This window comes from Belonocnema kinseyi, chromosome 9 (assembly GCF_010883055.1).
Source record: "Belonocnema kinseyi isolate 2016_QV_RU_SX_M_011 chromosome 9, B_treatae_v1, whole genome shotgun sequence".
In the NCBI taxonomy this organism is placed as follows: Eukaryota; Metazoa; Arthropoda; class Insecta; order Hymenoptera; family Cynipidae; genus Belonocnema; species Belonocnema kinseyi.
This window is the reverse complement of record NC_046665.1, coordinates 67,475,912-67,488,730: the sequence shown is the minus strand read 5'-3', so window position 1 is coordinate 67,488,730 and position 12,819 is coordinate 67,475,912. Positions and strand designations below refer to the sequence as shown.

Sequence of the window (12,819 nt, the reverse complement as noted above, 5' to 3'; positions counted from 1 at the left end):
AGGCGCAGCGCAGACTCATCGCCACGCACCGCGCAGCTTTTGACAGGAGCAAATAAACGAAATAAACTTATTCTTAATACTTTTGACGTGAAACTAATTCAGAAGAGAGTGCATGAACTGATAAGACTTAGTGTACTTCCTCATATTACAAATTCCGAAATTGAGAGTCACATTCGTTAATTTTGCCTTGTTGGATGACATAACCTTACTTATTTGGTTCCACATTGCACATTTGAACCATTTGATCTACCTGGAACTACATTATTTAGCCCATAATGTTATTAGTCATTCTGAGCATTTTGCGCATACATTAACGCCTTTTTGCGATTACTTCTTATTAAATACACTTGTGCATCAGTTTCATACTCTGAAAAGTGAAAAATATTCGTGAAAGCCAAACTCCAGCTCCAGTTGGTCCAGTTGTGATTATTCCAGTATGAACTAACTCCAGTAAAAAAAAAACATCCTGATTAAGAAAGGTAATAAGGAAGATGAAATAAAAGCCATGAACCTTTTTTTTTCGTGAGGCATACAACAACGTTAGTGTTTAAAATCATGGCTTCAGAGGATGACATATTCTGGTATCACGAAAACCTCCCTCGGGAAGATGCTGAGAATTTACTAAAAAATGGTAGGACTCGAGTATTTTAATTTTTTAATTTTGTAAGAATATTACAAATTGATTAAAAATCCTTTTGACTGAAGCTGTGTTCGATTTCAAAAGTGTGATTGTTGTTACTTAAATTCTTCCTATTTGATGTTTTACATTGACGGATTTACAAACTTATTATATGAAGAAAAAGTCTTTTTAAATAATCATTTTTAAGAAATGATTTTTATTCTTTGTGCTCGCATAAAACGTGTTTCAAAGGTCAAATATGATGCACTTACGAAGTGTAAATGCAACCATTTTTAACGGAATTTTAATTAGCAGAAATTTACAATTTCGTCTGTGTAAATTGTATAGCGAAGAAAGCAATCTGTATCATTTTATGAATTACAGTAGAATTAAAGGCTCCTAAATCATTTAAAATTCTCCAACTTTTTATAGGCCAGGGCGTCTAGCGAAATTTAATTTTCAAATTGCCGGTAAATTCTTGGATTTTCCGGATCATTATCAATTATTATCAATTTTCAAATGAGGGATTTAATTCTTCTGTTCTTAACTTATTAAGTATTTTCTGCACAATCAATTTAGTAAATCAAAATTTTCAAATAAGGAATTTAAATTCATGATAAAATTTTTTTCTTAATGTTTCTAAACGTTATTGATAAGAGACAATTTTAATTGTAAATGTTTGTACTATTTGGATGTAATTCTGCTCTCATCATTTTGTTACCAACTATAATAAACTATGAGAAAATTTTGAAACAGATCTTCATAACTTTTTATGGATTTTGAAAGATAATGTAAATTTTTTCTTGAGTCTAGGGAAAATTTTAATTAATGTTTTTTCTTCAAAAGTTTATTTAAAGAAATGATTTAAATAGACTAAATGGTTTCCTAAAATTTCGCAGAAAAATCTAAGATTTCAAAGCAACATTTTTCTTCAATGCAAGATTAAGACTAACCTGAATGTTTCTGAGAAAATTTAAAAAAATTATTACGATTTATTAGAGAATTTTTAATAATTTATTATTTCACAACATTTATTTTGAGAGAATAATTTGTAAAAATCCACAAAATTGAGACATATTTTCAAAATTATCAAAAAAGAATCTGGAAGATTGGCAGGCAATTTTGTTTAATTTTGCAGACATTTTTCAAAATTTTAGATACATTTTAATATTTATCAAATATATTTAGAAGTATATAAAAAAAAATCCTAAAATAAAATGTCCATTTTTAAAGATTTCGAAATCAAATTTTGAGAAATTTTTAGATAATAGAAAACTGTCATAAGTATCCTAGGAATATTTAAAGTAATTCTTTATTTTCGTAAATTAATCTAAAGATTATAAAACACTACAAAAGATTTTCAAAGTTGTCAAATATGAATCCGAAAGATTTTGAAACTATTTTCTAGATACTATTTCGTTATATCTGCAATTTTTAACAGTCTTTTTTTAATTTTCTCTAGAAGCCCGGAAAAATTATATTTTTATAACTTTAAAGAAAATGAACCAAGAAGATTTAAAAGCAAATAGTTATTTTTTCCTTTAAATTATGATTTATCTAACAAAAATTTTTTATTCTGGCCTGAAAAATCTTTTTTTAATTGCAAATTTAACAATTTTGTTGGGTAATTTTTTGTTTAATTGTTATCAACTATTACATTTTTTTTGAGATTTCATCTTTTTTCGTTGAAAATTCAATTACTTAGTGACACTACCTTTGTTAAAAATTTCTCTTGTTCGGTTGAAGATTAATAATTTTTGTTGAAAATTTATATTGTCGGGTTAAAAAAAAATTAACTTTTTTGTAGAAAATTGGTCTGTTTTGGTAAATACATATTGCTGTTTGGCTAAAAATACAACGGTTTGAAATTTAGTCTTTTTTTTTTTTTTGGTTGCCGATTCAACCATTTTGTTGAAATTTTTTCCTCTTTTTCTTGTATTAATTCAACAGTTTGAATATTTTTGGATTAAAATATCAACTATTACATCTTTCGTTAAGAATTTATAATTTTTCTTTGAATATTTGGTTGAATACAGTTTTAAGATGTCTTTAAAGTTTCTCCAAAATCGCAGGAAAATTATATTGATATAATCTTGAAAACAAAAAAAAAATCAAAAATAAATAACTATTGTATTCAGCCAAATGTTTAAAAATGAATTATCGAACTGAAAATTTAACTATTCCATTCTTTGTTAAAAATTCATGCCTTCTGTTGAAAAATCGTATTTTTTCTAGAAAATTAATCTTTTTGATTGAAAATTCAACTATTTGGTTCAAAATGCTTAATGTTCAAAATGTTCAATCTTGTTGAAAATGAAATATTAGTATTTTAAAAGTTAGGAATTTTAACTATCAGAAGAAAAAATAAAAATTTGTTTGATATTATTATTAAAATTCATGCACTGTAGAGAAAAAATCCAGAAATTATTAATGATGTTTTTAGTATTATTTAATTAATCTATGGTGCTAATTTATTTGAAAAGATCTTAGAATCTAGTTTGTCAGAACTTTATAAATAAACATAGATACTAATGGAATCCCTGGAAACATAAAAAAACTTTATTTATAATACACTTGCGAAACTATAAAAATTATACTTTCTTTAATCCATTGCAAATTGAAATTTTTTAATAAAAAAAGGACATTTTTTGCACATTTAGCAATATTTGACTGCTTATTTTTAATGATCAATTTTAAATCAAATACTAAAATCTAAATAATTTGAAATTGAATTGTTTTAAATAGAAATCCTTGAATTTCAGAATTTCAGTGTTGTAAATTTAAACTTTGAAGATTAGAATTTTTATTATTTCATGTTATTAAATCAGGCATTTTCACTTCATCCTCAGTTTTACTTCGCCGAGTACTGAGAAGAAAAGAATGGCACCAAATAAATGCATGGGAGAAAACTTTATTTTTGTAATATTTTCGTAATAAATAATAATTATTGTAATTTTAATATTTAATTAAATATTATTTAAAAATATAAAATAATTTCCGAATACACATAATTGCAAGTTAAATTTTTTACTTTTGATTTATAAATAACAACTGAACCCTAATTGATTACAAACGACTTAAAATTAAAATAATTTCTAATTTTAAAAGTGTTTTATTTTAAACGATTATTTAAAAAAAATCAATTTTTATATTCTCAACTTAAAATTGCTTCAAAATTATATATATTTCAACACTTACATTTTTGTTATTTATTCTTTAATTTATATCATTGAAAATGATAATGAGAATTTATATTTTTCAACCAGAAATCTTTCAACTGTTCCATGTATAAGAGTTAAAAAAAAAAATGTCTTGCTTTAACTGTATTTAATTTAGAATCTTTCAATTGAATAATGTTAAAAAATTCCATTTTATACATTTAAAGTATTAAGCATTTGAATAAAAATTGTTGTGAGCTTTAATTTTTAAAGTTTAAAATTCAATAGATTCAAATTCAAAACTCCAGATCATAATAAGGTCGGAAATTTACTAAAAAAAAATTTTCACAAAAGCCTTGTTTATAAATAATAGCCTTATAAACATAAAAAAGTAGCAGAAAAAAACAGCAAAATAAATTTCTCCATGTTTCGGTTAGAAAATTTCAAAGATTTCCCAGCTTTTGATTGGCTGGTAATAAATCTACTACATTCAACTCGTCACGCTCTCTTGCCATTGAATCGTATAATTTAATAATAATAATTTTCGGCAGATAATAAACATTTAGATTTAAATTTATGGCCACTGATTTACCGGATCTGCTCACGAATTGCCGGCAAATTCCCGGATTCCCCGGATCGCTAGACACCCTGATAGGATTCTAATTTAAAATTAATATTTCACCCCTACTTGATTCAAATCTGCAGCTTTTCCATCCTTGATTTACTGTTTATTTGAAATAAAACTCATAAGACGCTTGAAATATCCACAAAATGTTAAGGAGAAAGTTCTGGACTTGTTTAAGAATATTGCAGTTTGTTCTTTACAGCTACAAATTTTCATTGTGGTTTTATAGATGAACGTGGAAACGGAACATTTTTAGTTAGAGAAAGTAGTTCTTCATCCGGAGATTTCGTTTTATCGGTACTTCATGAAGGAGAAGTAATCCACTACCAGATTAGAAAGCATGGAGAAGATGCCTTCTTTTCAATAGGTAAAGGTATAATCGTCTCGATTTTCTACTGAAAATACGAGAACTAATCTTGATTGAACAAATCTTGAGCAATATTTCTATCAAAGAATTTGATTTTTATTGAAATTTAAATTCTTTTCAGGCGATGAAACAACAATACACGGACTGGACACGCTCATAGAATATTATCAAGAAGATAATCATGGGCTAGAAATTAAATTGAAGGCTCCAATAAAAGGTGTCCCTCCACCTCACGATGCTAGGAGACATGGCCGAACAAATTTATTACACAGGGCGACAATTCAAGTACGAATTTAATTTCTCTGTTGAGATATTTCTTATAATCTTCCAGATAAAATAATCAGGGCGCCCGTAAAACTTCATTTTCAAAATTCACTGACTTTTCCCTTACTTATTTTTCGTTATCCCTCACCATTAATATTTAAAGGATAAAATTCTAATCGTATAATTGTTTTTAAATTATAAACAGCAAGACAATCAAAAATTGTCAAGGATTTTCTATATACTTGCAAAACTCTGAAAATGTCAAAGATTTTTTTTTAAAGTTGGGGAATTTTTTCGAGAATTTGCTTAATTTTTTGTCAATTTGCATTAAATGGTTAAATAACAATGGCTCTTTATGTGTGAAATTAGCTTTATATTACTGTGTTTAACTATTTTATTGATAATTTGTCTTTTTTTAAATATATATATTTTTTTACTGACACTTTAACTTACATTTTTGGTTGAAAATTCATTTCTGTGCTTGAAAATTCAACAGTTTGTTTTCAATTTTTCTCTCCTATTGTCTAAAAAATCTTTCTTAGTTTAAATATCAACTTATGTTGAAAAGACGTGATTTTTTGGTTGAATTCAATTTTTTTAAATTAAAAATTAATATCTTTTTTGGTTGAAATATCGACTACTACATTCGTCGTTCAGAATTTATATTTTTCTTGAGTGAAAAATTATTATTTAATTAAATAGAATGAATTTTGAAATCAATAGTTAAAATTTTAACCAATTTTTAACCGAGAAGATTAAATTTTTACAAAAAAAGACGCATTTTCAATCAAATAGTGTTATTTTTAACTAAAATTAGATTACTTGAATTTTCAGGTAAAAAATTAATGTTTATTTATTGAAACAAATTTTCAAATAAAATAGTTACATTTTCAACCAAAGAAATGAATTTTTAACCAAAAGGATTAATTTTATACCAACAAAATATGATTTTTTAATAAAAGGTGGCATAATTAGATTTTCATTCCAAAAATTTGTTTTCGATAAAAAAAAAAAATTTCAACCAAAAAGATACATTTTCAATTAAAATCATGAATCATCAACTAAATAATTTTTTTTAACCAAGTAGTTGAATTTTCAATACAGAAGATCACTTTTCTACCCTAAAAAAAAAACTATTTCATAAAATATATACATTTTTATGTAAAAAAATGCATTTTCAATAAAAAATAGAATAGTTTTTTTTTTAGGTGAAAAAATTAATTTTGAACTGAAAAAAAAAATTTTTAACACAATAGTTAAATTGTCAACTAAAGACATTGATTTTCAACCAAACAGTTGCATTTTTAACCAAAAAGAACAGCATTTCTGCCAAAATATGTGAATTAAGAAATATATATATTTTTTTGTAAATAAGTAGTTTTCAATAAAATAGTTCAGTTGCATTTTCAGCAAGAACAAAAAAAGACGAATTTGCAATCAAGAAAGAATTTTCAGTCATTTAAAAATAATTTTATTCAAAATGTTAATTTTCATGACAGAAAGATTAATTTTCTGGAAAAGTGTTAATTCTTCAAACCCTAAATTTTAATTTTCAACTAGTTGCTTTTGCATCTAAAAAAAAAATTAAGTTTCTACGACACCTGATGAATTTTTAAACAAAAAATATGAATTTTCAATCAAGAAAGAATTTTCAGTCATTTAAGAATGTCATCTAAAATATTAATTTTCATGACAGAAAGATTAATTTTCTGGAAACTTGTTAATTCTTTAAACCGTAAATTTTAATTTTAAACCAAAAAGTACATTATCAACGAAATAGTTTAACATTTTTGCCAAAATAGTTGAATTTTCAACCACAGTGAAACCTTTTTAAAAAATTGGTAAATTTTGAAACATAATAAAATTTTTAAGGATGAATTCTTAAACAAAGCAAAAAATAAAAATTATGCGTTTAAGGTGGAAAATTGGCTCGAGATGTGACCAATAGAGTAAACCAAAAATGCATTGGAAATGTTTAAAACAATTTTTTTGAATAACGTTTCGAGACGCCCAGAATCTGAAAATCAAGTTTTTATGATGGCGTCTGTCTGTATTTCCGGCCTTACGCCCGTAAACATGATAACTCTCGAAAAAATAAAACGATCAGATCGATCTTTGGCACACTTTTTTTTGGTCCCTAAAGAAAGGACGAGTTCGTTAACCAGACATTTTGGATGAAAATTCAAAAAATGATTGCATTTTGAAAATTTTGTAGACTAATTTTTTCTGAATTTGACAATTATATGTACGGATATTCATAGTATTAAAAAATGCAGACAATTTAGTTAGAACGCGAACTTTTTGTTTTATTCGTGAAAAATAATATTGAAAATAAAAAATAAAAATATAAAATTTGTGGAAAAACGACAGCTTACGAAAAAAACATGATTTAACAAAAAAATTGTACCCGAACAAATTTATTATGAATCACTTTTTGATAGGCCGCGTAGTTTTGTATTTAATCATATTAATTAAAAATTTGTGGAAAACGACCAAAGGTACGAAAACAAATTAATAGAAAAGTTATTCACCCAAAAAAGAGATAAAATTTTTAACAATTTATTACATTCTCATCATTGATGATTGAGAAAGTATTAGAATTGCCCGAAACTTGACACCACAAAATTCAAATTTTGAACCAAACGACGCAAAATATGAAAAAAAATTCATTTTAAGGTGGTTCCGAAAATATACTTTTACAAATGTCCATCAGAAATTTACCTCAAAGCCTACAGAGATTTGAGAAACTTAATCTTTAACTATACTTAATTAAACCGAAAATTCAGAATATAAAGTAGCATATAAATACTGCTATTTAAAAGAGATCTTTTTGATCACTCAATATCGAATATATAGAACATTTTTATTTTTGATCGAAAATTCAATTTCTTTATTAAAAATTCTTTTTTTCTGAATTCAAAATGCATATCTTTTGGCAGAAATTCTATCCTTTTTGGTTGAAAGTTCAACTTCTGTGTTAAAAATGTTTTTTTTTCGGTTTAAAATTAATTTCTTATCCCAAAAATATAACTATTCTATTTTTCCTTGAAAACTTTTTTTTTGGAAATTTATTTATTTTGTTGAGAATTCGTCTTTTTTTGGGTAGAAAAGTAATCTTCTTGATTGTAAATTCAACTATTTGGTTAAGAAATCTGTATTTTTGTTGATGATTCATGCTTTTAATTTAAATGTATCATTGTGGATAAAATTTTTTGTTATTAATTGAATATTAAGTTTTTAAATGAAAATTGACCTTTTCCGTTTTTTTTATTTCTATTTTTTTTGTATAAAATTATTCCTCTTGATTAAAAATGAATTTTTTGTTGTCGGAAACGTAACTTTTTTCAACATTCGTTTCACTAATTAAAAATGCATTTATTTATCTGGAAATTCAACTAATCCATTTTTGATTAAAAATACCACAATTTGATTGAAAATTCATCTTTTTTGGTAGAATTTTAATCTTCATTGTTGAAAATTCATCTGCTTATTTAAGAATTTAACTTTTTATTTTAAAATTCATTCTATTTCATTAAATATTACTTCTAATAAATATTAAAGTAACTTTACTATTAAAGTTACTTCGCATTTTAAATATTCAAAACTAATTATATCAGAATTCGGGTTAAACCAGTAACATTATCTACCACATTTTCGTTTTTAAATCTAATTTCATTAAAGTTGCATGTTTATTTAATTAACATAATTTATATTTATAATCGTTTCTTAAATTTATATATTCCAAGTAAGATTAGGGCTGGCGGGGGGGGGGGGGGGGGGGGGGGGGGGGGGGGGGGGGGGCAGAAAAATGTCTTACGTACTTTTTGGATGCCTCCTGAAATTGAACTTCAATTTATCGAAAATTCCCTGAACTCTTTCAGATTTTCTCTTGATTTTCAGGAATTCCCTGTGCTGTAGCAACCCTGGATAATAGATATTGTGAATATTTAGATTAAAAGTTTAATTATTAAAAATAATTACAGCAAAACTACACAATCGTCTCAGAATTGTTGAAATGTGGGTACAGAAATTTGGAGGCGAAAAACCAACATGGCCAAACTGCTGTTCATTTGGCAGCAATGCAAGGAGTGGATGAAATTCTTAAGAAGCTTATTGAAAGTAAAGCGAGTGTCAACTGCCGTGATTCGGCTGGCTATACTCCTCTCCACGTAAGTTTTCTAATTAAATATTCTTTTCACCCTTTTTTTATGTATGTTTCTCACAAAAATACCATTTATTTAAACTTTCCCTATTTAGAAATAAATAGAATTAAATTGTGGAATTGTTTTGTGTCGCAAAGCTGCTTTTCAGAGTGAAAGTGCAAACAGGTAGGAATATAATTCTAACGCCTGAAAATCAAATCCCATAATTTATTTGAAAAAAAGAGGTTTAATGACAATTCTATTTTTCAGTATGCCTGTCAAAGTAATTTCCCAAACACGGTAAGAATTCTCATTCTGGGAGGCGCAAATGTGCAGACACGACATACCGCAACAGGTAAATTTCTATAAAGTTTAATTCTTTTTTTTTTTTGTATCGTCGTCGGTCAAATCTATATTTAATGTTTTTTATTTCAGGCATGGTTCCTTTGCATGAAGCAGCATGCAGAGGACTTAAAGACGTAATTGAAGTTCTTCTTTCCTTAAACGCACCGGTGAATCCAAGAACTTTAGCAGATGACGTTCCCGCCGATCTTGCAAGACGAAATGGCCATACGGAGTGTGAAAACTTTCTAAGTAATTTGCGGTTTTAAAATTGAATTAATCGTTTAATTCGTTGCATTTTTTACAATGATTCTTGTGAATTTTTGAAGAAAACTATCAGCCACCGCCTCCAAAAGAGAAATTGAGTGATTGGTATCATGGAACTTTGGATAGAAGAGAAGCGAATCGTCTTTTGCAAGAACGTGGCAATATCGACGGCTTTTTTTTGGTTCGGTTAAGTGACAGACACGGTGGAATATACGTTCTCTCTGTCATGCACCATAAGCAGCCGTATCATTTTCAAATACAGAAAAAGGTATAGATCAAAATATTTTAAAAAATGATTGAACGGGGTGTCTACCGTACCTGGAAAACTTAAAAAAGGTGAAATTGTCAGGAAATTTTTATATGCAATTTAAATTACAATATGAAATTGAATAACAATTTTTCTTTAATTCTAAAAGTAGCTTTATATTACTGTATTTAATTATTTTGCTAATTTACAGAAAAATCTTTTGTAGTTACAAATTACCCTTACGCTCTGGGTCTATGAGTATTTCCCACCTCTTTTTTATGACTGAATAAATTCTCTTAATTTTAATTATACCAGAGCTAAAAAAAATTTTTCTTTAAAGGGTTGATTGCTCTCGAAATTCTGTATAAAATTAGCCCATATTGAATCCAATTTGTCTAGTTTTAAGTAGATATTGCCAGAATAGTGGAAATTTCAATGTTTTCTTAAATTTTCAATAAATTCCGAAATAATCACCATTTGTCAATGTTCTTGAGCTAATTTTGAAGCTATTTTTCACCTTATTATAACAGCGTATTTGTATAAATTGTAAAAAAAAATTATCGAATTTCAAGAACTTGAAGTCGTAGCAAAAAAGTTGACAAAATTGCAATATTCTTTGTGGGAACAAAAATATTTTTTTTTTAATATATGAAACATATAATCATGAAGATTCTATGTAATTTCCTTGAAATATATATTTATTTATTTTGATTCTGATTTACCTACGGATAAGATGTTTTCTAATTTTTCCAACTTTTTTGTTACAATTTCATATTCTTGCAATTGATAAAGAAAATTTGTAAGATTTATACTCATGAGCTGTTCTGATACGATGCAAAAAAAGGTTCAAAATGAGCCCAAGAACATTGAAAAATATTGATCATTTAGGAAGTTATTAAACATTTGAGAAAACATTGAAATTTAAACTATTTTTGCAATATCTAATTAAAAAATAGACGAATTGACTTCATCCTGGGCTCATTTTATACCTAATTATGAGAGAATGAAACCCTTTGAAAATAAATTTTTTAGCTTTGACATATTAAATTAGGGAAAACTCAATCAGTCATCAAAAAATAAGTGGTCAAAAACTTAGCACGGCAGTTTATATTTAAAAAAAAAACGAAATGAAATAGATGCGTATTTGTATTTTCTTTAAAATTAGCCCAAGATGAGGGAAACAATTTTTTCTTCATTTTTTTCAATTTTTTATTTTTTTTAAATTAATATTTTTCAACTTTTATACATAAAATAATATAATTATAAATTTGTTAACTATATTTTTATTATACATATAGAGACCAACATACTTCTCTTTGGAGTTTTTTCTATACTGAATAGATTCCGATATATTCAGCGTTCAAGAAGTGTTTTTTTTTCAAAAAATGTCATAACTGTAAAACGACTCAATTAAACAATGTCATAATGGGCTCATTTTGAAGAAAATTACACTGCTTGACCGGAAGTGTATGTTAAAAATGCATCATTTTTGGTTCAATTCAACTGTTTTTGATTAAAAATTAAAATCTTCTTTGGCTGAAGTAACAATTATACTACATTTTACGTTGTGAATTGATCTTTTTTGGAATTAAAAATAAATTACTTGCTTAAAAGTTAAACTCGTTTGTTAAAAATACATTTTTTGGTTGAAGGTTTATAATTTTTATTGAAAATTGATTTCTTTGGTTGAAAACTAAACTATTTTGTTGAAAATTCGTTTTCCCTTGGTTGAAAAAAGTGTGTATACTGTTTAAAAATATAAATTTTTTTTTAAATTAGTTTTTATGTTTGAAAATCATTTTTTAAACTGCAAATTAATTAATTAATTAACTCCAATTTAATTTTCTCTCATTCGATTTGAAAATTAATTTTTTGGGTTGAACATACACATTTTTATCTGAAGATTTAAATATTCAACTTTTGGTTGACAATTCATCTGTTTTTAGTTAAAAATTCGCCTTTTTGGTAGAAATTAATCTTCATGTTAAAAGTGTTGAAAATTAAACTATTTTGTTAAAAAAAATTTTTTCTATTAATTTTTTACTGAAAATTTACCGATAACATTTATGATTAGAAATTGACCTTCCTACATCTAAATATATGGTATACATTTTTTCAAATTAAAAAAAAAATTCTGAGTTGAAAAAAATGTATAAATCTAGATCTAAATAAAAATATTTCGTTGAAAATTCATGTATTTGATTGAAAAATGTACTTTTTTGGTAGAAAATTAATGTTCTTGTTTGAAAGTTCATTGTTTTCGTTGAAAATTCAAGTATTCCAGTTAACTATTCATAATATAATTTGAAAATTCATTTTTTTTGGTTAAACATGCATTTTTTTAACTACAAATTTAAATGTTAAATTTTTGGTTTACTATTAATCTTTTTTAGTTAAAAATTGGCCTTTTTGTTCGGAATTAATCTTCCTGTTTAAAAATTCATGTTTTTGGGTAAAAATTTAACTATAACAGTTAAAGATTTATAATTTTATTTGAAAATTTATCTTCCTGGTTTAAAATTAAACTATTCCAGTCAAAGATTAATAATTTTAGTTGAAAATTCAACTATTTTGTTAAAAATTTAAGTATTTTGTTAAAAAAAAATGTAAAAGTTAATGTTTTTACTGAAAATTTAACAATTCCATTTGCGGTTAAAAATTGATTTTCTTGGATCTTCATTTAACTGTATTTGTGGGTCCGGATGCAATAAGGGCACATAAAATTTTTTCGTGCGAAAACGAAGTCCCCTGGAGGCTTTAGAAAAAATTTTCGAATTTTAATTTTCAA

At 25.8% G+C, this 12,819-nt stretch overlaps 1 protein-coding gene across 2 annotated transcripts in view; it reads left to right on the top strand.

Moving 5' to 3' along the window:
* Positions 1 to 10: 10 nt before the first annotated feature.
* Positions 11 to 12,819, top strand: part of LOC117179423 (tyrosine-protein kinase Shark) — a 24,808-nt gene continuing 11,999 nt past the window's right edge. The window contains exons 1-7 of one of the 2 annotated variants that reach the window (XM_033371195.1): positions 11 to 631; positions 4,632 to 4,769; positions 4,891 to 5,054; positions 9,017 to 9,202; positions 9,446 to 9,530; positions 9,611 to 9,769; positions 9,847 to 10,052. In XM_033371195.1, coding sequence (XP_033227086.1) covers positions 556 to 631; positions 4,632 to 4,769; positions 4,891 to 5,054; positions 9,017 to 9,202; positions 9,446 to 9,530; positions 9,611 to 9,769; positions 9,847 to 10,052 — 1,014 coding nt within the window. In that variant the 5' untranslated portion in view covers positions 11 to 555. Of the gene's footprint in view, positions 632 to 4,631; positions 4,776 to 4,890; positions 5,055 to 9,016; positions 9,203 to 9,445; positions 9,531 to 9,610; positions 9,770 to 9,846; positions 10,053 to 12,819 lie in introns of both variants that reach the window. The other variant, XM_033371194.1, reaches the window with a different exon arrangement.